Source organism: Lutra lutra, chromosome 1 (genome assembly GCF_902655055.1).
Source record: "Lutra lutra chromosome 1, mLutLut1.2, whole genome shotgun sequence".
In the NCBI taxonomy this organism is placed as follows: Eukaryota; Metazoa; Chordata; class Mammalia; order Carnivora; family Mustelidae; genus Lutra; species Lutra lutra.
The window spans coordinates 127,198,608-127,224,647 of NC_062278.1; the positions used below are offsets into that span (position 1 = coordinate 127,198,608).

At 49.0% G+C, this 26,040-nt stretch overlaps 1 protein-coding gene across 6 annotated transcripts in view; it reads left to right on the forward strand.

The window, feature by feature from the left end:
- Window positions 1–18,149, forward strand: part of DZIP1L (DAZ interacting zinc finger protein 1 like) — a 44,309-nt gene extending 26,160 nt beyond the window's left edge. For 5 of the 6 annotated variants that reach the window (XM_047736109.1, XM_047736118.1, XM_047736094.1 and 2 more), the window contains 9 exons: window positions 1,408–1,548; window positions 3,821–3,851; window positions 4,947–5,000; window positions 8,769–8,902; window positions 9,593–9,785; window positions 12,272–12,488; window positions 12,930–13,120; window positions 14,668–14,807; window positions 16,347–18,149. In XM_047736109.1, the coding sequence (XP_047592065.1) occupies window positions 1,408–1,548; window positions 3,821–3,851; window positions 4,947–5,000; window positions 8,769–8,902; window positions 9,593–9,785; window positions 12,272–12,488; window positions 12,930–13,120; window positions 14,668–14,807; window positions 16,347–16,508 (1,263 nt within the window). In that variant the 3' untranslated portion in view covers window positions 16,509–18,149. The remainder of the gene's footprint in view (window positions 1–1,407; window positions 1,549–3,820; window positions 3,852–4,946; window positions 5,001–8,768; window positions 8,903–9,592; window positions 9,786–12,271; window positions 12,489–12,929; window positions 13,121–14,667; window positions 14,808–16,346) is intronic. The other variant, XR_007128553.1, reaches the window with a different exon arrangement.
- Window positions 18,150–26,040: the final 7,891 nt, after the last annotated feature.

Here is a 26,040-nt window from a genome sequence, read left to right on the forward strand (position 1 = left end):
TCTGGGTGGTCTGGGGTAGCTGGGTTTCCTGAGACCTTCTCTTACCCTACGGCACCCCCATCCTCTATCACTAGCCTCCTCAAACTGACCAGTATTTGGTTGCTGATGGTGTTCCTGGTGGCTGACCCCAATCAATCCCCAGAAGGGGTCAGCCGCCCAAATAGCAGCCTTCCTGGCCAGGAGTCAGGGCCTCTGGGACTTGTCTTCTGAACCCAACACCTGCGTTACTCTGTGGTCCCCTATGCAGGGACCCCTTCAGGCCATCCACAGAGAGCAGGCCTGGAAACCTTAGATGCATTATCTGGTCATTTCATGTTTGGGCTCTTCCTTGAAACCCCACCCAGGAGAAAACCTCAGCCATCATTCAAGGGGAGCCCATATGGAAAGGCTTAAATACTGAGATCGGGGAATAGGGAGCAGCAGGCCTCAGGATGAGAAAACAGCTTCTATGAAAATGCCCCTGAGGAGGAAGCAAGTTGAGGAGGAAGCTGGTTATCAGAAGCTCCAGGTACTGCCTACAGAAAGCCCAGAAGAGGCAGGTGCTCAGATCAGAGGCTGGCACTCCCATTTCCAGTAATTCCCATCTGATGGGTTTTTTAAAAAAGATTTTATTTATCTATTTAACAGAGAGATCACAAGCAGACAGAGAGGCAGGCAGAGAGAGAGAACAGGGAAAGCAAACTCCTGGCCGAACAGAGAGCCTGATGTGGGACTTGATCCCAGGACCCTGGGATCATGACCTGAGCTGACGACAGAGGCTTTAACCCACTGAGCCACCCAGGAGCCCCGACCATCTGATGGTTTTATTTTATTTGAAACATCTTCAGATGGAAAATACAGTTTAATTTGTTCCAAAAGTGGAAGAAACATATGAAGGCACACTCAGTACAGTGTACTGAATTACATGGAGGTTCACTTCCACCCCAACTCCGTCTACCAGCCCCCAGCACCCACCCCGTGGCTGTCCACTTGTACTGCTTTCTTGGGTATTTTTCTAGAGTTTCTTTAAGCAAATAGAAACAGTCTCATCTTCTCTCTACTCTTAAAACAGCACAGGATGGTATTTTCTTCACCTTCGGTTTTTCCCTAAAAACACCATTGGATGACTCATGAATGGTCTCAGGTTATCTGACTGTCCTTCCGTGGGTGGTCATGCTGGACAGAAAGCCTGTTTGCCCTGATTGTAGGGGCCTGCATCCAATTCTCACTTCCCCTCAAGCACAGCTTGGAAATATGCCCAAACTGGAAAGTAGTCCCTCCTGTTAGAAGCCACCTGCCCAGGTCTGGATGCCCCCACCCCACTTCAGGTGAAACTGCGGCCAGTGTGTGCCTACAAGAGCAGGCCCTGCAGCTCCCGGGCACTCTGAGGTCGCTGCAACACCTGACTGAGTCCCCTGTGCCCACCAGCTGCAGGAGCAGAACGAGATGCTCCGGGCCTCCCTGTCTCAGGATCAGAGGAAAGCAGCCGCCCAGTCCCAGCGCCAGATCAGTGCTCTCTGCGCCCAGCTCCAGGAACAAGCCAGGCTCATTGCCTCCCAGGAGGAGATGGTAGGTCTGTCCCTCCTCCTTGCCAGGCCCTGGGGCCCCTAGGCCTCTTCTCTGTGAGGATCTTCTTTGATCCTCCGGACTCACTGGCAGTGGTCTCATTAGCGAGGCTTTCTCAGGAGAGAGAAGAATGATGAAGCTGCGGCTATCTCTTTCCAGGCTGAAGATAGCCCTGTTGTCCGGAGGGGCTGAGCTAAGTTCACACTAACACCAGACACTGTCTAAGGGCCGGCACCTGCTTGATACTTGGTGTATTACTTCATTTAAACCTCACTGCTGCCCTTCAAGGCAGACATTGGCTTCCCCCATCTTCCTTTGACAGATGATGGAACAGGCTGGAGAAGCAGGTACCTCCCTCAAGTCCACAGAGCACACCCTATAAGAGCCAGTGGGGGGATTCAGCCCTGGCCAGGCAGTGCACTACAAAACTTGGGCTCTTTTCATTGTGTTCTCAGACATCATTTCCTGGTCAAAACACTTGTCCTAAATTAATGACCTCTGAAGATGTTGTCAGACAAATTAGTATGGTGAGAAGTCATCTGCTCACGTAGCACCTCTCTCCTAGAGCTGACCCCTTGACCTACTGCTGCTAACTCTCTGCCTAGTCTGGGCTCAGTTCCCCCTTCTGAGCTGCAGGTCAGGGGACAGGTGTCTCTGCCATCAGAGGGGTCCCTCTGTGGCCTCAGGGCCTTGCCTTGCTTCTGAAACCCCCTCCACACAGATTCTCTGAGCAGAGCGCCTCCTGTCACTATCTAGTTCAGTCTTCTTGTTCCCGCTCCCTGGTTTTTGTGTTTTCAGTTCTCCCAGCTGTTTTCAGTTCTACCCAGTCACTCGGGTAATGGATCTGACCCTCTCTTCTGCTTTTCTTCTTACTGGGCCATCCCCCACTTAGCTCTTCACTGCTCTGGCCACCTCAGGTCCAGTCTGGAGATTTCTTCCTTCTGTTACCCGGGACTCCTGTTTGCAGATATTTCACTAGGGAGCCCATTGGCTAAACCTGGATTTAGAATAGGTTAGTAGGGGTTTATTTGTATTGTAACGTCAAAAGAGGTGACAGTTGATGGCCTTGGTTTAGCAGCAAAATTATGTCATTGAAAATCCAAACGCCATTTTTCTTTTTTACCATCTTCAGTGGGTTGACTTTTGTTTTCATGTTTGACCCTTATAATTGCAAGATGGCTGCCATAGCCCCAACCATCACAACCATATTCAGTAGAAGAAGTTGATGAAAAGGCCCCTTCCTCAGACTTTTGCTTATATTTTATTGGTCAGAGCTGTATTACATGGGCAACCATAGCTGCAAGGAAGGTTAGAAGGCAAATAATTAGTTTTAGAGTCTCTAGAATAGAGGTAGGCAAAGGAAGAAGTAGTTGGAAATTGGCATTGGATGTGTCATTCATCAGTAGATAATAAAAAACAACTGAAGCTTAAGCAGAAGAGGAAATTTGTCTTAAGGGTAGACAGGATGTCTCGGAGAGATCAAGGCAGGAGAGAAGCTGAGTCTGGGATTAACTAGAATGAGAGACATGAATGTGGTCAGGAGTTTTCCTTTGCTGTGTGTCTCTGTCCTTTTCTCTAGATCTGCTTAAACTTGTTCCTTTTATTCTGAAGATCAGCTTTCACGTCATACCAACCCCATATGGCAATACAAACAAACAAGCAACAAACAAGCAAACCCAAAACCAGTTGGCTGCCACTGGCTCTTGACTTCACATGTTTCCAATTCAGAGTTCTCTGCCCCAGCCTAGACACTTGGCTATAGTTGTGGTGTGGGGTCACGTTGTCACAGGTGGCTGTCCCATGTGCAACTGTGCGGAAGGAGGATGAAGAGGCACCTTCTGGAAAAGGGAGGGCTCAGCAGTTTAATGACTGTCCAGCTCATGCCTCCTTCTGCCCAGGGGGCCCTCAGCTCATGTCCCCATGGTGGGGGAAGCCCGCCTCACCCTGGTTGTCCACCAAGTGTACCAGCAGTATTGCTGTATGCCTGTCCCACTCCACTCATGTGGGGCTCCTGCCCTTCAAATCACAGTCCCTCTCTGAAGAGGGGCATTCTTGCCTCCCCATAATGGATGCTGCTGTTCAACCTCGGTGCCATCACCCCCCCTTACATATGGATGGCAGGAGGTGTACTGGGGGGTTGGGGCAGCGTTCTCCGAGCTCCTTCTAGTTCCCAGTGGGGGATATGGAAACTGACTGTCCCTTCTTTATGGTGCTGGGCAGGCCTACTGTACAGAGCAGGGTTCCTGGCTGCCTATTCTGTTCTGTATCTTTGCAGATCCAGACCATGTCTCTCAGGAAGGAGGAGGGTAAGTTCTCATGGGGTGTTTTCTAATAGTCTTGGCCTCTTCTCTCTCCTGTCCCCCACCAGTCAGTTTATAGAATGAGGGGGTGGCAGTGAGAGCAGCTCCTGGGTCATGGGGTGTCAGGCTCGCTGGCTGGGTGAGGGAGGGCAGGGCAAGAAGAGATCTGCTTCTGGGACAGACAGATGGATTCTGGCCTGGCCTGTTCTTCTCTGTGGGGTGGTGGAGACCCGGGGAACGGTGAAGATCCTGCGGGCAGTGATTGATGGAGCTTTTCATGAAAAGATTCTAATTCCTCATGCCTAGGGTTTGAGCAATCAACTTTAACCTTCCTCTCAGGGTGTAGCAAGTTGAATATGAATGTGGCCTGTCTAGAGTATGTGTAGTCTTCCTCTGGGTACCCTGGTGCGCTGCTGTGTGCTTCTTGTGTGTGTGAGTGTCTCATGGATGCACGTGCTGGCGTCTAAAGGGAGCCAGTAACACACAGGAGACCGCCCCTGCATGGAGGACCTTGGCCAGGCCCTTATGAAACCTGGCCCGTTGGACTCCCACTTCTTCTGTCTCTTTAGCCACCTTTCTGCCTTTTCTTGCAAACCCACATGCCTGTCCCTAATCCCTGCCTCTAGGTCAGACGTTCCTTCCCCAGCTTGGCCAGCAGGTCAGAGAAGCACCCTCCCTGTGGCCTTGAACGTCCTGAGGGCTGGGGCTGGGATGTGTGCCACGCGAGTCTCCAAGCACTTTAGATTCATTGTCTCATTACATTGTCCCCACTTCTTAATGTGGGCCCAGCATTATCGGCCTCATTTTTTAGGTGAGGAGACTGGGGCTTGCTGAGGTTCTGGGACAGCCGACCCCCCCCACCCCCCCACCCCGGGGTTGTGAAGGACCAGCAATGGGCAAGCTGGGCTGGGAACTCTGGTCTTTCTGGCTCGCGCTATCTGTGCTCGTGACTGTAACTCCATCCATCCTGCCTCTCCTGGTGAAGAAATGACTGGAAGGCTTGCTCTTTCTGGCTGGCAGTCATGTGGTGTTCTGCGCTTTCCTACAAGTCAGGGATGGTATCCGGGGCATCGGGGCCACTAACTGTTGGGCTCTCCTCAGGGACCTGTGAGGGCCTGAAGGCTGTGGTCACAGAAGAAGACTCTTCTGAGGAAGGTGAGGCCTGACTCTCTTTCCCTGGTGTCTAATGCAGGATTTGTCCTGCATTAGATTTGTCCTCCTTGTCTAGTTTGTCTCTCCTTCACTGTGTCTGGCTACCGGAAGCCCGGGGAAGGGAAGTAGGAATATGAGACGAGTACTTTAAGCACCTTGTGTGTGCCAGGCAGGTTACACACAGGCCTTAATGTGCGATCTGATGGCTCACTGATGGGGAAGCCCAGCGAGGGCCAGTGACTGCCTAGAGTCACAGAGCTGGCAGGTGGGCGGAGGCGGGATTCGGAATCTGCCTGGGCTCCCTCTCCACAGTCCTGGGCACCTTCTGTTTTCATTCAGTCCATTCGGTGGTGAGTCTGGTATGCAGAGAGAGCTCAACCAGATGATTCAGGGGATGCAAAGAAGAAGTGGAAAAAAAAATAGCAGTGTTCCTCTGACTGTGGGAGCTCCTGGGGGAGTTGGGGAGAAGAGCTCCCAGGAGAGATCGGGGAGTGCGCGCAGCTGACCTGCTGACCAGGGCCTGCCCTCTGGAGCTGGGCTCTGATATGACAAAAGTGACCCAACCAGTGTACCCAGGAAAGGGTTTTATTTGTGTCACCAAAGAGTTCACCATGGGAATTTTGTTTTTTAATGTAATATTTCTTCCTTTACTTCTGAAACAGTAATCTATGCTCTTGGAAAAAAAGAAAAAAAAGCAAGCAAGCAAGTGAGCAAGTGAGCAAAAGGGTGTGTGTACAGTGAGAAGTAGGTCTCCCTCCTGCCGGGCTATCCAGTTTCCACCCAGAGATCACATTGCGATGCTTTCTCATTTATCTTTCCAGAGATATTTGGTGCAGATATAAGCACATATGTGTATGCATTTTTTTCCTTTTTCCCAAATGGGATCATACGATACATTCTGCTCTGTATTTGGTTATTTTCTCAAAAACTTATTAGGAAATCATTTCCTGTCCCTTTATGTACAGTTGCTTCATTATTTTTGCAGGGCTTTACAGTATTCTATTGGATGGATGAACCAAAATTTATTTATCTATTTATTTATTTATTTAAAGATTTTATTTATTTATTTGACAGACAGAGATCACAAGTAGGCAGAGAGGCAAGCAGAGAGAGAGAGAGAGGAGGAAGCAGGCTCCCCACTGAGCAGAGAGCCCGATGTGGGGCTTAATCCCAGGACCCTGAGATCACGTCCTGAGCCAAAGACAGAGGCTTTAACCCACTGAGCCACCCAGGTGCCCCACCAAAATTTATTTAATTAGTCCTCTACTACTCCCCACCCCCATCCCGTGCACTTAACCTTGGAATTTAGAAGTACAAATTAGAGATACATGTAACTTTGTTGGGGGAAGCTCTCTGCTAAGTAACACAACACATTACTGGACCTGCTGAGGTCCATAGAGGGAGGAACCAAATCCTTCCGCAGAGGCTGCCGAGTCATGGAGAGCGGAGCTGAGGAGGGTGCTTTGGCTGACCCCTACCCATCCCACTTGTCGCATGAAGCTGGTGTCTCCCACACTGATACACGGTGCTCGACCTCTTCGTATGCTGGCCTGTCTCTTCTAGTCCCGGATCAGCAGGAGAAATGCCACTTGGGAACTTGTTAGAAAGGAAAGTTGTCAGATTCTCAGCCTTATCCCACATAAGCAGAGTCAGAAATTCTGGGGTGGGGTCCAGCAGCCCATGTTTGCAATCTCTGGGCGTCCTGATGCTTGTTGGAGCCCCACTGTCACACCAGTGGCTGTCCGCAGCTGACTGCACATTAAGAATCACCCAGGTCACTTGTAACTCTCCGAGGACCCCACCAGCCACCACCCCCCGACCTTAAACAGAACATATAGGAGGTGGGTTCCAGGCATCGGTAGTATTTAAAGCTCCTGGTTATTCCGATGTGCGGCCACGGTTGGGGCTTACGCCCTAGCATGGACTTGATGGAGGAGGATCAACCTTGTGGGGAGCAGCTTGCTAAAACACAGGTTGCTGGGTTCCCAATCCATAATTTTCGACTCAGTAGGGTTGGAGTGGGATCTGAAAATCCGCATTTCTAATAAGTTACCTGGTGGTGCCATCACTCAGGCTCACATTTTGGGAACCATTGCTCTAGAACACTTGGTTCTCAGGCTTGGGTATTAGAAGATCTGAGGTCTAGGGTCCAGCTTCAGAGATTGTGATGTCATTAGTTTGGGATGGGGCCCAGGAGATTCAAATGTGCGGCCACAGTTGACATGACCATTCTTGAATGTGAGCCCCTTGAGGGTCTTCTTCTGTGCCCCCCAGCACCCCAGTACAGGCCAGTTCATTCTCCATATTACTTGTCAGAAAATGTCTACTGAGTGAATCTAAGGGCTGGTCCTGCTATAAGGGCAGTGTGCCCACCCTCCCTCCTGCCGCCCACCCCACACTAGACTCGACTCCTTGGAAGGCCTCTTTGCAGCAATGACCACATTTTATTGTAATGGCTTATTTTATTATCCTCTGGGTCCATATTTCTCACAGTATGGTCTGTGGCTCACCTCCACCATAATCGTTTAGACAAGTTAAAGTGCAGTTTCCAGGGTCCTTTCCTGGACTTATGGAATCAGACTCTCTGGAGGGTGGGGCCAGGGAATATGCATTTTTAACTCCTGTGGTCCTTCTGTGTACTGCTTTGGAGGGTGAGTCCCTGATCTCTAGAGACAGTAAACTTGAAGGGAGTTTATGGTGTCTGTCCCGTGAGAATTCGATCCCCTGGATGGGAGCAGAATGTGATACAGCAGTAGGTGAGAGTGGCATTTGGGGCCAGGATCACAGGGCTGGCAGCCGCAGGGCCTGGAATCTGCGGTTTACAATCTCCAACATACAGAAACAGCCTAAGTGTTCATTGATGGATGAATGGATAATGAGGTTGAGGTAGATATATATAATGGAATATTATTTAGCCATAAAATGGGGGAAAGCCTGCCATTTGTGACAATATGGATGGACTTTGAGGGCATTATGTGAAATGAAATAAGTCAGACAGAGAAAGACAAATACTATATTATCTCCTTTATATGTAGAATCAAAACAAACCCAAAACCAAACTCGTAGAAGAAAAGATCATAATTTGTGGTTACCAGAGGTGGTGGGTAGGGGAAGGGGATTGGAGGAAGGTGGTCAAAAGGTACAAGCTGCCTGTGAGAGCAGAAATGAGTGCCAGGGAGGTCATGGACAGGAGGACCAGAGTTACCACTGCTGGAAGACATACAGGAAAGCTGCTAAGAGAGTAGATCCCAAGAGATTTCATCACAAGGGGAAACTTGTTTCATTTTTTCTTTTGTATCTGTATGAGAGGGTGGGTGTTAACTAAGCTTACTGTGATAATCTCAGAATAAAGTCAAGTCACTATGCTATACACCTTAAAAGTATAAGCTGCTCTGTGTCAGTTATGTCCCAAGAAAACTGGGTTGTGGGGAGGAATGGAGTTCAGCCACAAGCTGCTGCTAGGGCTCAAGAGCAAGTCAAAAGCCCACAAATCCCAGATTCACCTGGGCAGCACTGAGCCCAGATCCTGGCAGCCCGGACGGGCAGGGGAGGAGAATCCTGCAGGCAGGCAGGTGGTCTGAAGCAGTGGGAGCCAGCAGCAGAAACATCCCCGGTGTCTGGGATGGACACTCAGGTGGGGTCCGTGGCTCTGGGCTCGCTGGCCAGAGACGTGGGTCATGGGCTGGTGAGGGCCACGTAGGTGCTATGTGACTTTGAGAATGGAGGTTTTGGGTGCCCAGGCTGACCTTGGTGGATTGTTGTGTGCTGCAGATCTGGAGGACTCCCGAGACGGACAGCAGAATGTGCTGGCTGCTCTGAGGCGAAACCCCACCCTGCTGAAGCAGTTCAGGCCAATCTTGGAGGACACCCTGGAAGAGAAACTGGAAAGCATGGGGATAAAGAGAGTAAGCGCGGGGGCCACAGCTGCAAAGGCTGCTGCCTACCATTTGAATATGCGGCATTCTTAACCTGGCAAGTGCTTGATTTCTCGTAGCTCCATAGGCTTATTCATCTTACTTGTTCCAGCTGGGGAGCCTTTCATATCTGGGAATATAAGCCCACATGTCTTCTCCTTACCTCACGTCAGCAGTATGGTCTCTCTCCTCCGTTTCTAGTGGTTGCTGGGGGTGTCACCCTGTGTCCTGACCTCTCTGTGCTCTCCACTCATGGGCTGCTTTCTTCTGTGCCCATTTATTATTTTTATTTATTCATTTGAGAGAGAATGAGAGCGAGAGAACACAAGTAGAGGGAGTGGCAGGGAGAGGGAGAAACCGACTCCCCACTGAACAGGGAGCCCTATGCCGGGGTCAATTCTAGACCCTGGGATCATGATCTCAGCCAAAGACAGACGCTTACCCAACTGACCCACCCAGGTGCCTACCATGCATGTTTTGACAAGGCTCCCAGACCCTAAACCACCACACTTTGTGCAGCATGTGCACCCCTGCCCACCCTGCTCTGACACTCACCGTATCCTCTCCCAGAGAACACACAGCGCTGATCACAGGGACTCCCAGGCCAGCAGCAGGTATGAGAGGCTTTGGGGGAGGATGAGGGGGTTTCTGTCTTCAAAGAGGAATGTCTGTCTTTTTTAGGATGCAAAGAGAATCTCCATTCAAACTCTCAGACACCTTGAGTCCCTCCTGAGAGCCCAGAGGGAGCAGAAGGCACGGAGGTTTTCTGAATTTCTGAGTCTGAGGGAAAAGCTTGTCAAGGAAGCCACCAGCAGAGTGAAGATGGGACAGAGGAAGAGGGCACCAGCGTCCCAGCCAGACACCAAGTCTCCAGGTGAGCTGGCAAAAGGGCATCCCTGGGGGCTGTGACTGGGAGGATCCGGGCTGGTTTGCACATAAGGAGGGTGCACTGCCTGTCCCCAGCAGGGCATTACTTTCAAGGGTGAGAGGGGCGTGTCCTCACAGATGACTGAGTGCAAAAGTTCTCTGTTGGGGGAACCAGAATCCAGGAGTGGGCCTGAGTCACCCAGGGATGTTGGTGGAGAGCCAGAGTTGGGCATGTGGTCAGCCCTGAGCGTGCTGCCCCACTCAGCACCTTGGCTCTACACTGCTTTACTTGCTTTGATCACAACTTGTACTTTGCTCCAACAGAGAGTAGCCCATTCTGTTTCTGGCTCTGAAGTGGGGCATGTCAGTGCCGGGAGAAGACCCAAGGCCTGAGAGCACTGGGGCTGCAGGTGGAGGCAAATAGGAGTCAGATGGAAACTCTCCTGGGGAGCAGTGGGAGGGCTTGAGAGGCTGGGTGAGTTCTGCCTGCCCACACATCCTCAGAGCTTGACTGTGGTTCCCTGGGCCAGATCACAGTCCCTGATTTGCCCCTGGGGCTTGTGACAAGGACAGGCCCAGTGGTTCTTGGGGAGAATTCAAATGTGTGGGTGAGGACCCTCTAGTCTCTGTCCTCAAGGAACTGAGAAAGCAAGGGAATTTGTGTTCTTAGGTTTGAGAATCCCCCATTTCTGGAGGATTCCCAGATCCACTGGACTGCTGAAACTGGGGGCTCTTAGGGAGGGCTTCAGGAGTTTGAGGCTGTTTGTGCAGGACGATGTTGCAGCTCCTTTCCCTCATATGTGGCCAGAAGGATACCGATTCTCTTATCTCCTCCTGTATAGGCAGACCCAACCTGAACTCTTCATGCTAAGGAATTTTCCAGAGTGTGGACACATTCTCTGGGGGATATGTGAGATGATTTTTGTTGGTACAGGGACCAATAATTTTAAAATCTATTGAGGCTGATCTGTGCCAAGGCTTGCCACCTCAGCTGGGAAACCAGCCCAGACTAGGAGGTGTGATGGGGCCAAGCATAGGGGTGGGGTGTGTGGGTGCGTGGGCTGAGAGGAGAGAGGGGACAGGGAGGCAGGGAAGAGGAATGAAAGCATCTTCTGAGGACAGGCTTCCAAAAGAGGAAAGGTACCTTGTTCCTCCAGGTGCCCCCTCCTGTCTAGCCCTTGCTCCTGTGGTCAGAAAGCCAAGAGTAAGAACCACCCCTTGCCGAGCTCCCCTTCCCAGGTCCAGGGGCCCCACCTTCTCCAGGGCATGTCTCAAAGGTGTGAGATGAGTAATGTGTTTTTACAGCATTTTGTAGACCTCTCTTTTCAGCTCTATGCCCACATGCTGGTTTTCTAGGTCCCATGAGTGCTATGTGAATGCTCACCTCTGATTTCTGCCTCGATTGCGCCTCTTTTTGTTTTGGGACAAAGCTGTGGGATGAAGCAAGGCCATGAGTAGCAAGAACCCTGGCTTTGGGGTGGCCGATGACCTGAGTTTGTACTGACCATTTCTTCCATGGAATTGTGGGCCTTGATTGAGTCCCTGGATCTCCTGCATCCTTGGTAAAGCAGGGAGAACAACACTGTCCTAAGGGCTCGGGGCTCGGTGGATGCTGTAGGTAGAGGGCTTAGCTTGCTGTCGGTATGCAGTAATTAGCTGTCGTCGTTCCTTTCCCTCAGCCAGTTTGTCTGCCTTCCCTTCCCTTCAGTCTGCCCCCCCTAGAAGATCCACTTCCGTGTAAATGCGTTCTCGGAGAGCAGTGTATTTCAGACGTTTCCTATCTTGAACTACAGTAAGAAACACATTTACGCGGTGACAGTCCACACACGAGAGTTTCATGCAAGAGAACTTACTCTGACTTCCTGCGATGTGCTTCTCTTTCCATTAAAAAAATTGTCGATCCTGGATCCTCGCCCTCCTCCTACCCCCAGCCTCAATGGGACTTGATGCAGTTCAGAGGAGGGAGGCGCTGGGTCTGCTGGCCTGCCTTTAGCCCTCCTTCCACCCGCCTGTTTGGGAGGACAGTGGTGGATGTGGGTGGCCCATGTGGTCCTGTGGCGACCTCTGGTGGCAGCAGGGCCTTCCTGCAAGGTTACCTGAACTCTCGCAGCTGCAGCCTGGGTGGGTAGAGAGGGTGGGGCTCCTGGGGAGATCAGGTCCTAGGACTGCAGGGTGAAGCTGCAGGGAAGCTGGGCCCCTCTTCAGACCTACCGACTCCCGTGGGATTCCTGGAATGATGTCATGACCCTGGAACACAAGCTGCTCTCCTGGTCTCTGGTGGAACTATGGGCCGTCCCCAACCCTGAGTCAAGCCAGCAGCAGGACAGACGGCTGGGAGTGGGGGCAGGACTTTATTGGCTGTGGCTATTATGGTATAGAGTGACAGAGTGACTTGTCCCATTTCTAGTGGGCCAGAACCTCTCTTTCTGTCTTCTTCAGGCTCGAGGGCCTAGATGGTCATGCCCTGGAACTTATTCCTCTCTGTGTTTCTAGTCAAAAGCCAGCAGAACCCATTGGTCATCAAAGAGGCACAGGCGAAGTCCAGGAACCTGCATGTGGTGTCGCCATCCAAACCAGCAGAGCCTCCCACGACGACTCTTCAGAGCCACGGCAGCCATGGCCCTGGCCTGGCCCACGTGCCCACCCCCGCTCCACGTCCCAGAGCACATGGACGCTCCGGCACCCCTGCGTCCCCAGGGCCTGGGCTGAGGTGAGCCCTGGACTCTGCATTCCTACTGGGTCTGTGGCTGCAGCTCCCAGCCTCAGGCAGTCCTTACCAGGGTTTCCCACAGGCTTCTGCAAACAGGTGAGGGGCGGAGACAGAAGTGAACAGGAGGGGCCTCAGGTGGGGTCCCCTTCCAAGCCCCCATGAAGAGACCAGGATCCTTTGTTCCCAGGCGGGACAAACCTACCCTTCCTTCCCTATTTCTTCCTTAAGCCTTAGTTGCTGCACCAGGAGGGTTTGGTCCCCATCTTCTAACAGAGTTGCTGGTGTGGCTTCTGTGCTCCAGGGTACCTCCTGACTGTCACCTGGGCCCAAGGAAGGAGCAGGGCTGGCTCAGGGCAAACCAAACATGCTTGCAAGTGGTGAGGTTTGGCTTTTAAAGTGTTTCTGGTCCATATAGGCCTCATTTCTTCCCCTCCATGACAGTACTCCCCCATTCAGTTCTGAAGAGGACTCGGAGGAGGGAAATTCGGTGCAGCGGACATCCCTCCAGCCCCCACGAGGTCCCTCCAGGATGGGGTCCCGGCCAGAGGATGACTGGGACTGGTCTGACACCGAGACCTCGGAGGGGAGTGCCCAGCCCCCTAACAAGGGCTCAGGCGGGCTGGCTTCCTCAGGTGAGTGGTCTGGGACCACTGGGACAGCCCTTTTCCAGCCTAGATTTCTCTAGTTCTGGAAATACCCAGTGATTTTCTCTGGGTTTTCTAATTTGGCAACTCAATGAAACTTGGGGAGAATGACCCTCCCTCCCATCAGATATTTTCCTGGGATTGCAGAGATATTAGAAGGAAGAATCTGAGAGGTTTATTTTGCCCCCTTTTTTCTTAACTGTTAGAGTTTGGAGGAGCTCACTCGCTCATTCCAAGCCTCCCAGTCCACCAGAATCCGCCAGAAGGTACTGATAGCCACCAGGTGGGATGATAGGGTGGAAAGATTTTGGAAGCAGGAGTCGGGAGTCCTCTGAGACAGTCTGGGCTCTGTCACTTGCTACCTGCTTGTGTCTGAGTGAGGGGTTTTGGTTCCTTTGCTGTAAAATGAAGTACTGGGACAAGACAATGAAGGGTAAGGAACATGGTGCCTGGACATAGTGGCCCTTAGCAAATAATTCTTTTTTTTTTTTTTTTTTTTTAAAGATTGTATTTATTTAGTTATCTATTTGAGAGAGTACACCCATGTGAGTTAACGGGGTGGGGGCGTGTGGGAGGGGCAGAGAGAGAGAGAGAGAGAATCTCAAGCAGACTGCACGCTGAGCACAGAGGCTGACTCAGGGCTTGATCTCATCATCCTGAGATCATGACCTAAGCAAAAATCAAGAGTCGGGTGCTTGGGACACCTAGGTGGCTCAGTCAGTTAAGCGACTGCCTTCGGCTCTGGTCACGATCCCAAGGTCTTGGGATCGAGTCCCACATTGGGCTCCTTTCTCAGTGGGGAGCCTGCTTCTCCGCCTCTGCCTGCTTATGTGTTTTCTCTCTCTGACAAATAAATAAATCTTAAAAAAAAAAAAGAGTGAGATGCTTAACTGACTGAACCACCCAGGCACCCCTTAACAAACAATTCTTGAATGAATCAATGAACCAAGGGTTTTTGTAGCCCCGGACATCTGCTCAGGCCCTCAGACATTTGAACCCTATGAGGTGGTGGTTAGCTCCCTGCTTCCTGGTATTCCTGAGGCCTGGACATCCCGCAGGGTTTAGCATGTCACCAGGAGTCTGTTCATAGTCTATGTCCCTGCTTAGCCCTCTTCCTGCATGGAGTTTGCAGAAAGCCTGTCTGGCCCCTGGCCCCTCTGTGATAATTTACATTTATGATACTTCTTGTCTTCTCAGTGAAGATGTTGAAGGAGGCTGTGTTTGCCTGTTAGTCTTGCTTTTCATATACCAGCTGGGCAGAGGTCCTGCCATTAAGAGGGAAGAACAGCTTCCTAAGTCTCTGTTCACAGCCATGCCATTAACTGAAGTTATATTTTTAAGATGGGCAAAGCCTCTTTTCACCAGCACACGTTGACCTGGGCCTTCTCTCTGCCCTTGCCCTTCTTCTTTGTGGCTGCCTTTCCTTCTTCCTTCTGACCCTTCTCCACACTCCCTCTATCCACACCAGAGCCTGGTCATGACTTATAAGGATGAGGCATTCATTCTCTGGAATTTTCCCTCTGGTTGTCTTCCAGGAACACTAGTACAGTCGCTGGTCAAAAACCTTGAGAAACAGCTGGAAGCTCCAGTGAAGAAGCCCTCTGGAGGGGTCAGTCTGTTCTTACTGCCTAACAGTGGGCCCCAGAGGGCTGCCGTGCCGGGAAACAAGCCTCAGGTAGGGCATAGGACTCTTGGAGGTCGTCTTGCCATTTCTAATAGAGCCAACTCCAAGTGTGGGGGCCCTGGGGTGGGGTGTAGTGTTAGCCTTGGCCCTAGTGGGACATTGCAGGTGACCTCCCTGTCTCTTCTGCCCCTGCACAGGGGGAGGGATGGCCATTTCTTATTTATATCTTTGTTGATGTTAAGAAGCCTTTTGGTTCATTACACAAAGAACTGCTCAACAGATCATTTCTCCTGGTCACTCATGCTCCTATGTCCTGCCTCTGACAGAGCCTGGTTCTGTGCCTGGCTGCTTGCAGTAGCTACTGTCTTCTGGCTCGGCTTCATCTCACCATGGGCCCCACCCCCTTCCTTCAGTCAGCTCCGGACCCCAACTCCAGGCTGTGTGTGCAGAGAAGACTTCTCTCTGAGGGCAGGGTGTTGGAGGGGCACATCGTAGTAGGTGACAACGTAGAACAGGAATATCTAGAGATCTTTGTTCAGAATATTCAAGGTCATTCCTTATCACTAAGAATGTCTTGGTGGTCTTCCCTCTCTGAGACTCTAGCTGCCATCAGCCTCTGTGACCATTACCACCAGGACCCCCTCCCCACTGCCTCTAGGCAGGGAACAACTCCCACATGCCCATTACCTGCTTAGGCAGAAACATTCAGAGCTCGTTACTTCACATTCCTCTCTCACCCTTCTCAGTTGAAAAGGCACCTCTTGGGATGACCAGGAGAGTGGACAATCACTTTTTGGTCCTCACAAGATCATACACTTACTATATAATGTGTTTGTTTTCTTGTGCAGGCTGTGTGCAGTTTATGAGTAGGAAGTCCAAATGATTAAACAAGTATTTGTTCCTTCTCCTATGTCCCAGAGCAGGTGGAGGCTCTGCTCAGAGCCTGCTGCCCTGGGCCCAGGGTGGTTCTAGCTGCTTGGCCTTACATTCTGGGAAGAAATGCATAGGATGTTCCTATCAAAGGCCAGGAGGGCACTGAAAGTTCTGGAGTGGGGTCCATGGCCCAGAGGTTGCCTGGGCCCTTGGCCTGCTCGGGATTTTCCGTTGGCTACAGCCCAACCGCTTTCCAGGCTAGGGGATCCTAGTGTTCTGGAGCGTCTCTGCTACTCCTTGAGTCAGGGTGTTTACCAGGCCCCAGAGCAGCTGTCTGAGAGGAGGGGAGGTGCACATTAGCCTGGGCTGCATTCAGCTCAGGGATTCAGAATAGTCAATGCTCTGGGCTTTCAGCTCCATCAATGTGGGGAATTAACAAATCTGGACAAAGTTTAAATTACAAGAGCAACTTGACTTGCCATAAGCCTTTCCAAAGAATTTGCCTTGGTTTGGCCAGTGGGATTTCAGGAGCATTTGAAATCACTCTGACTCCGGGTTTCTGAATCAGGTCTTCTAAGACAGGGAAATGGGAACAAACAGGAGAAGGAGCATCTCCCTCCTGCTCCTTCCAAACCTGCATTTTGCCCCCATGTCTGTCCAGCATTTTCATCCTCCATTGTCAGAATGCATTTTCCTCTCCCCCTTCCCTCCCTGTAGCTTTCTGATGCTGAGAGTGACTTGGAGATTTCTTCCTTGGAAGAGCTCCCCCAGGACCTGGGCCAGAGAGAAAAACTGAAGCCCCTGTCTCGCTCAAAGCCACCTGAGAAGTCTGATGCCAGCCCTTGGAGCCCTGGCCGACCCAGGGTCCCTGGTTGGTGATCCTGCCCCAGAGGCAGGCTCCCTGAACAGAAGAGGCTGCTAGCCTCTTGTCTTCGCCAGTAACCAAGAGATCTCCTTTGGAAAGAAGCAGAGCAGAAGTTGGATATAATTTCTTCCCTCCCACCTGTCCTGCTCCCGAGCACCAGGGGTTCTTGGTGCCCCCTGGGTCCCAAGGCTTGAGAAAGGGTTATAATGGGTTATAAAGGGTTATAATGAGCAGTCTCCTTTCCCACCTCCGTGTTCACTCTGGCCTGAAGGAGCCCCTTGATCTTTATTTGCTGGCATTTTGTGAATATGTGGGATCAGTGTGTAGATGACTCTTACCCTTTGTGGGGACACATGCCTCAGTCAGTCATTCAGTGACTGATCCAAAGTCATTTACTGAGTGCTTGCTCTGTGCTAGGCCCTTCAGCCTCTCCCTGCTGAATCGGGGTGCTGGCAGAGGTGACTGGGGTAGAATTACAGGGTGCTAAACTAGTGACAAAGCTTAGGGTGCTATGGTAGTAGAGCCCGAGCCAGCCAGTGCTGTAAGGGGCGGTCCTGGAGAGGGTCTCAGAACTGATGTCTGGCTGTGCTTGCACAGTGGTAGGAGGGAAGGAAAGCCACCTGGATGGGACCCCATGCTCAAAGGACCACAAATTTAATTTTTGATATTATCTCCAAAATTAAGTTATCTATGCCACCACTGTATTTTTTTAATGTGAAGAGCTTAATTTATTATATGTGAACATTTAAATAACACAATGGTTACAACTCGTGTGTACTCATTATTTTTAGAGCTTCAGTAGGGTCAGAGTAGGGGTGAAGCGAGTGCACCTTGGTCGTGTCAGGTGAGGTCTGTTGGGATGCGGTTGCCAAGATGGAGTTAGGAGTGCCAGAGGTTGGCTGGGCTGAAGGCGGAGGAAGTAGAAGGGTCAGGGAGAGTCCTCAGAGAGTGGGGGAGGTCCCACCACTGGGAGAGAAGAGGGAGCCCCCAGACTGCCTGGCAGGGCTGACATCTCCACCAGCCCAGTGGGAGCTGTGGAGCAGGGAACCCTCTTACCACCCCCCACCGCCACTGGGGAGAAAGGGCTGGGCTCTAGTGCCCCCACCCTGTCAACCTACTCCATTCCTCAAGAGTCCAACAGCAATTTCTGGCCTTAAGGGAGATGCAGCCTTGTGCCTCCAAGACTCACACGTAGAGGAACCCCTGTCCATCTGCCCATTTGTCGGGCAGCAAAGACAATGACTGAGACTTCGAGTATGCAGCAAGGGAAAGGGTTTAGTGGAGAGGCAGCCAAATGGGGAGACAGGAGGGCAAGCCTCAGACCTCTCTTTGCAGGAGGAGAGTAAGGGAAATGTAAAGGCAAACTAAGAGAGGGCTGGGTAAGAAGTTGCAGCTGTACTTACCATTCTGCTGCTGTGATGGGTCCCCTTTGGTCACAGGTTTCAGGAGTAGTGTGATCAGTGCACATCCCCAACACCCAGCCTCAGCCATTAGGAACGAAACTCATGGCCAGTCTTGCTCCATCTCTCTCTCCCCTCACCTGGGGTCTCTTGCCCTCCCCAGCCCTCCATCCGGGCTTCTTTTGACATCTGGGTTCTGGCACATGGCCAGGACCAGAAGTTCTGGTGGGAGGAACCAGGGGAAGCGAGGGAGGAAAGGCACTGCAGAGGACAAAGGGTATCTGGGGTCGGGGGAAGGCTTAGGGGGCCGCAGTACCAGGCTGTTCAGTGAAGCCAGAAGACAGCTTATGAAGGGCATGATGTGGGACTTGGGGCTGGTGCAGCTCTGGCCGGCCGGGGGGTAAATTCCCTTTGTGTTTCTCACACCTTTGAGCAGCTGAGGACCTGTGCAGTGATGGTCGCAGGTGAGTGTGTGAGGAGGAGAAGGAGCAATGAGTGGGAGGTGTGGTGGGTTCATCCGCCTCCCAGGATTCTCCCAACAAAGTCCTGGTCTCCTATTAGCGGGGTTTGGGCAAGGGAGGTATGAAAGATGGTGGATCCGCATCCAGGTCTCCTCCGCCCCCACCACATCCGGGTCTCCCCCCACCACATCCGGGTCTCTTGCAGCTCTGAGCTGATGTTGGATGGCAGCCCACCCACTTCACACACGCATCCTAGGGTCACTGCTCTTTGGCCAAGGGGTGTCTTTGATGCTGTGGGAGGCTGCGTAGCCTATTTACAGATGTAACCCTGAAGCGTGGGAGAGCTGATGCTACCAGGGTAGCCTGCAGCCCAGGTGGGAGGGGAGTTGGGTAATTGCTCCAGCTTGCCTGTGCGTTGGTGGGACAGTTCTGAGGTTTATCACAGCTTCTCAGAGAGTGCCCCGTGGGAGTGAATCCCAGTTGCCTGCAGCAGTTACTTTTTACTAGCGCTCCTCTTATTGGCCTTTCTCCCCACTGTTGCATTTTTTTCACTCACTTACGCTTCTTGGGAGCATCTCTGAAATAAATGAACCTGTTCCCAAATCCTTGCCTCAGGCTTTGCTTTCAGGGGGAACCCAAAGGAAACAGATGTGTGTGCACATGTGTTTGCATGTGAACACACAGACACTAGTGATAATTACTGAGAATGACTCTGTACCTGAGTGTTCACTATGAAGTTATATGTTTCTGAATGTGTTTTTCTATCTACTTTGGAGACTAACATTAGTTTTATATTTCTATGCTGCTTATCCCTCCCCACTTTCAAACCAATTTTAGGATGTGTGGCAAAATTGATAAGAACTTTGGAACATGTGTGTATTAGTCAGGGGTTCCAGAGGAACAAAAGCAATAGGATATAGGTGTGGATATAGGTATACAGAGGGAATTTATCGTAGGGATTTGCTGATATGATTATGGAGATGGAGAAATCCCATGGCCATCTGCAGATTGGAGAACAAGGAAGGGTCCTGGTGTCCAAAGGTCCCCAAACCAGAAGCTCCAATGTCTGAGGGCAGGATAAGATAAATGTCCCAGCTCAAGAAGAGAAAGCTATTTCATCCTTCCTCTGCCTTTTCATTCTGTTCTGGTCCCCAGTGGATTGGATGATACCCACCCACACTGGGGAGGATGGATCTTCTTCATTCAGTCTACTGATTCAAATGCTCATCTCTTCCAAAAACATCCTGAGAGACACATCCACAAAGAATGTTTTACCAGCTATTTGAGCATCCTTTAGCTCAGTCAAATTGACTGAGATTAACCATCTCAGTATGCAGCATAATAAATTACTTAAAAATTATATGAACAATGAGATTGATGTAGAAAAATTGGAAGACACAGACGATCAAAAAAGAAAAATAAATTTGAGTAACCCCCAAATCAAGGGTCAACATGGTTAACATGATTGTTAACATCAAGCTATACATGCTCTGATTAAAAAAACATGTATGTCTCCTTCTTAGGGTTCCATTATATTTATTCTTCCCTAGCTTGACCTCCCTTCTCGAAAACAGAATATGAATGTGCTCACATCAGTACATATGTATCAACATAATTCTAGTTAATGGGCCCATAGTATTATGAGGTAAAGTCTGCAAAAATTTATTTAACCAGACATTTCCACTTTTGGCCTTTGCTAAATAATGAAGTGATAAATGCGTATATACATCTTTGTGCCCTTAATTAAGATTTTCTTAGGATAAATACTTAGAAGTAAGGTTGCTGGACCAACATCATAATGAAAGCCATGTGATGTGCCAGGCACTGGTCCAAGGTGCTCATGAATATTCACCGGCTGAACCTCACAGCAGTCAGAGAGCTGGTGCAACTCTTTACAGTCACTGAACGACTAGTCACTGAGACATAGAGCAGTCCTTGAAAGGAACTTGATTCAAATCCTGGTGCCAGCAAGTAGTATAACTGGGATCTGCCCTGACCGGCTGGCCCTGGAACCCTGGCTCCAAACCACCTATTTTGAGGGATTTTTGTTATCGATGGCCAAATGCTCTCCAGAAAACCCAAACCAATTTAGGTTAATGTTTGCAGTGTGAGCTCATTTTCTCCTTCCCTGGCCACCAGAGGGTATTGTTTGTCTTTAAATGTTGGGATATGACAATGTGATGAGTGAAAAATGAAAACTCACTTTAAAAAAATTGGCATTTATTCGTGATCTTCTATTAGGAGTCCCTTTTTCATCGTCATATTAATTATTTCTATTTTTCCTTGTACAAATTGCCTGATCATGTTCTTAATCTTTTTTCCCCCCTGTATTGATGTGATTAACTTTTCCTTTTTGTTGTATACTACAGAAACTATTTGGGTCATATTGGGGGTCTCTTTTGAATACTTCTGGGTAGAATGACCCGTTCCTCACAATCCTGAGATCAAGACCTCAGTTAAAATCAAGAGTTGGATGCTTAGCTGACTGAGACGCCCCCGTGCCCAATAAATAGACGTATCTTCTGAGGTAACTTCAAAATTGTGTTTAACTTAGAGGCACTTGGCTGGCTTAGTCAGAAGAGCATGCGACTGTTGATCTCAGCATCATGAATTAGAGCTTATTAAAAAAAAGAAAAGTTTAACTTAGACACGTGGGGATGGCATTGATTGGAAGTTAGTAATAAGTGTACGTTTACAACCTGAAACCATCTAAAAATATAAACCCACAATTTAGGGAGTAGAAGATGCCCTGGGCTCGCGGCCTGAACTTGGTAGTAGTATATAACCAAAGCGAAGATTAAGACCATTATCAATTGCTTCTCGTGTAGATCTAGTATAGTAAGACCATTTTCAGCTTTGGAAAGTCTAATATGAAATAACCTAAGTTGTTTTACATACTATAATCAAACTGTACGTTTATAGGGAATTCAAATAAAGCAATCTCTAAAGTCGACAGAACCACAAGTGGAATTCTGTACTTTTTTTCTCTTCACTCTGCCCTCCTTGTCTGCTACCAGTTTCTGAAGGGAGTTACAAATAACCATCAAGTCCTTTCTAGGTTTAGGAGGGAAGGACTAGAAGGAATCATCGTACACCTGCATGGCTTGCTCTCTGTCTGTTTCATGCCTGTTACAAATGGCAACCAGCCTGTCTTCCTGCTGGAGATAATGCTGCAGGCTCCACCTTGAGAACAACAGGCAGAAAATGGTGCTGCCAGACACCAACACTTGCTAAGTTCTGTAGGGAGGAGGTTGTGTTGCTGACCCTTGGATCACTCGAACATGCACAGAGCAGACACTTGCCATCTTATGCTGAGCTGGGCCAGTTCCATGTCCGTTTCTATGCCAGGAGTGCCTTCATACATTGTTCTACCTAATGACAAGACTAGACAGCGGAACTAACCTAAGCAAGGAACCAGAAAGAAAAATATTTCCAAGGGGCACAGGGGGCTTAAAATAAAGGTGTGAAGGTGGCGGGTAGAAGGACCCGAACCAGGGCGAGATAATGATCGGAATTGTCCTGCCACTGTCAATAGCTGGTTGTTACTAGGCTCTTGTAAAAGCTGAAGCTGCATTTCATAGTCCACGGAATGCATCAGAGGACTGGATCCCATGGGTGGTCTCAAGAACAGAGAACCATCTGCTGCTCACTGATTCTGACCACAGCCGACCTTACAGAGGAGACTGGTGAGAATTCAGGCCTGAGAGATGGTCCCTGAGATCTCTTGCACCCTAAGGCTCAACAGCCTTTTCTCTGCATTGATTTAGCACCGTAGCCATGCAAAGAAAAGTGCTCAGGGTTCCCTGGCCTGAAGCGATATATTGGCTTAAAGCTTCAGTTGTATCAGCCAACCGGTGCCTACCACATGGTGGCACTGTGGGCTACAAAGCCATGGCCACACGCAGAATTAACGGTATGGGGACTTCTCTGCAAGAGAAAACCAGGGTTCTTCCAGCCTGCACCACCTCTCCAGGACAGGTGGGCAGGACTTGGCAAACTGTCTCATTCAGCCAGGAAACTCCTTTGTGATAAAAAAAAACAAAAACAAAAGATAGGGTAGAGAGCCGGGACTTACTTGCCTTGCTTCCCTGCTTACCCTAGTGTGGGCAAGGTCTACCTGAGAGTCTTGCATGGAAAGAGCAATCAACAGATATCTATGGGTTTCCACCAGGTGTGCTCTCCAAGAGTTTCACCGTTGGGAGGTGTTCCCTGTCCTGGGAATAGCCAACATGCATGGCAATCCTGCACTGAAAAATCCTTTGTTGCTTCCTCAGTTGCTGTATTATTTCTTGTATTTTGTTTATAGATACATCTAATTGATTTGTCTTCTACCCTCTGCACCATATTCCTCAGTCCATCAATTTTTTTAGATGTACCCTGTTACAACTGAATCTCAGCTTTGGCTGACATGCCCTTGAGTTGCCCTTGAACTGTCCCCTCAGCATATATATATTTATATATTTATATATATCTCACCAGCACCACTGGCTCCTGCACCACCACACAGTGACCACTCCCATCCACCACCACCACCACCACCACCACCACCCTGCGTCGGTCCATGTAATTCTGGGGTTGTGGCCCATTTGGGAATGCAGCTTCTCTTGTAGACTGAGTGGAAAGAACCCGAAGAAGCAAGTCAGGAGCCCTGATTCAAATCCTGACAGCCGTAAACAGGTTTGGTGGCCTTGGGCAAGTCATGTAACCTTTAGTCTTCTCACCTGGGGACTGGGGAGGTTGGCAGGGGACATTTCCTAGACTTATGGTATTCTAGAATCCCATGAAAGCCTTAGGCTTTGGAAATTCACTTTTACCTTTAAAAAGGTTAGTCAATTTACTAATTATAACCTGAAAGTCCTTTTGATATTTAAAAAATCCTCTTGCTTTCTCTTTGTTCTTTGAAAATTTAGAGCTGCCTCATTTCATAATGCCTCAAGCCTATATTTATAATCAGCCTCTATTTCATGGTTCTGAGCTGTTTTTCATATAATTGTCTTTTTCTTTTTTTCTTTTCTTTCTTTTTTTTCTTTGCTTTAGAATTAGTTCTTTTGTGGTTAACGTACAGCAGAAACAAAATGACTTTTGAAAAAACCCTTTAGGAATTATAGGTTCAGGAAGGTATCACTAGGGGCCCATGTGGCTGTGGGAGAGACCTGGGTCTGGGCAGAGGGGGGCCGCTGAGGTCAGAGGCAGTTCTGCTTGGTGAGACAGTTGCTTTGGGGTGGCCCAGAGGAAGCCAGAAAATGGTTAGTCTGAACTCCATAGCGGAGGGGATGAGGCACATCTGTGAGACAAGCAGGGACAGCAGGACACAGGGAGGGGGAGAGATAAGGGAAGGTCCAGGTGGAGGTTCTGTTTTTATGTGGGGCCTCCCAGGCACTCCAGGAAGGAGCATGACCCTACTTAGGACCCCCAAGTGAGCAGACTGAGGTACATTTGCATTTCACATGTGAATTCTGAGAGATCTAAAAAGGTTAGGAAGGGTTCTGTGGCAAAAGATGGAATTACCTACTGGCCAAAGTTGGAGGGGCTTGGAACCACAATATTTGGAATGTGGCTCTATATAAATGATCACAGAATTTTTACTCATCAGCAGCTGTGGCATAGATGGCAAATACACTTGGGTTTAATAGTCCATGAAATTGTGTGTTTTTCTCATTTCAGAGTGTGGATTTGGGCATTCTCAATACATTCCTCAGTCACTTCAGTTTCCATAATGACAGGGCTTAGGGGTGACAGTCTGAGGGGGGATAAGGCTCGAGAAGACCTGTCTTGAAGTTGCATGGGTTTAGGGATGCTCTATGCTTTTAAAGATTTTATTTATTTATTTGACAGAGAGAGATCACAAGTAGGCAGAGAGGCAGGCAGAGAGAGAGGAAGGGAAGCAGGCTTCCTGCTGAGCAGCGAGCCCGATGTGGGACTCAATCCCAGGACTCTGGGATCATGCTGAGCCGAAGGCAGCGGCTTAACCCACTGAGCCACCCAGGCGCCCCTGCTCTATGCTTTTACACTGTGTGCCCTTAGAGTAAGTGAAAATGGAAAATAGAAAGATTTCACTCTCATTCTTAAAAGACAGACTATTAAGGTATAGAATACTAGGATGATAATTGCTTTCTGTCATTACATTAAAGACATGATTCCTCTGTGTTCTGGAGAATTCTGTCATCACTCCAAATGCTTTTGCTTTGTAGTTAATCTGCCTTTTTCTTGATTTAAGTTTAAGTTGTTCTTTTAATCTCTACAATTCTATAAGAATCTCAGTGTTTGTAGGTATGGGTGGATTTGTTTTTGTCTATCCTTACTGGGATACAGTGTGATTTTAAATTCAAAAACACTTTTAAATAATGAAAGTATGCTAAACGTAAAGATAAATGGGATAATTAACTGGATTTAATAGAAACAGATCTGGGATTTTTTTTTTTCTGTATATGGTTGGCCTGTTACCTCAACAAATAAACAATAGTGGTTTACATTGATTGAGCATTTATTGTACAAATAGTATGTCATGAAAGTTATACAAATAGCATATCAATGAGACTTTTGAGACAATGAGACTATGAGTACTATTATTCCCCCATTTTACAGAGCAGAGTACTGAGGCTCAGATAGGTTCAAGGTCACATGACTGTAAATGATGGAAGTGGGGTTTGAGGCCAGGGTAATTGGCTTTAGAAGCTACTGTTCTTAACTACTGTGCTATACTTCCTCCTGACATTAACCTAAAATGTTCAAACCTTTAATTTTGCTCAGTTTTCTTTTTTACAATTTATTTTTATTCTATTTGGAGAGGATTTTGGAAGGCTAATGAAGTTATTTGAAGGGGATAAAAGCCTCCATTCATTACTGGGTTCTTTTGTCCTCAGCTTTGAATGCACTTTCCCAAGCAGGCTTCTGCCCAGCTCTTCCCCACAAACCCCATTCCCCTGCCTCCAAAAGACACAACCGTGCCCAGGCAACCTCCAGGGGGTACATGGCCTTGGACAAATATTTTTCATGGGGCTGCCTGTATAAATAATTTGATTGAAACAAAGAATTACAAAACTCATGGGTTCATGAGCATAGACAAATTGGTGGAGAAGAGGTACTTAGGGATTTGTTTCTTGTTGAGTCATTGCGTGTGAAGACCCTGGGTAGTATCCTGGCACCATCTCTTCCTGTTCTTTCTTATCAAATGTACCATTCCTGGCTAACTTCATATCCTTCACCATGAGGAAAAGGTAGCAACACTGTTATTTCTCCCAAAGCTGTGGCTGTGTGTATTGAAACAATACAGATCTACTGGTCTCTCCAATTCCCTGAGACCTATTATTTAATGCTAGTTCCATCATTACTTACAATCATGCCACCTGTGAATACAGCCTTCCAATGACACTCTCAAATCTTGTTGCAGTGTTTCGTTGTTGAGTGCAAATATAAATCTTGCCCACTGTATATAGGAAAATCAAATGATAATTTTCTGGTCTTGGTAAATTTACCATTTAGAATTTTATAACACAAATGTAGACTAACACGTCTTCCAACCATGTCTTCTCTTGAGGTTGTTAGACCTTAATCATTGCCTTTCTAGAATGTGTTCCCTTTCTATGTTGACCATGTCCCTGCTTTCCACAGACAGCTGCCTGCAGCAAGGATAGGAAAGGGGTCCTTGGGTGGAGGGAGAAGAGCAAGGTGTGTCCATTATGCAA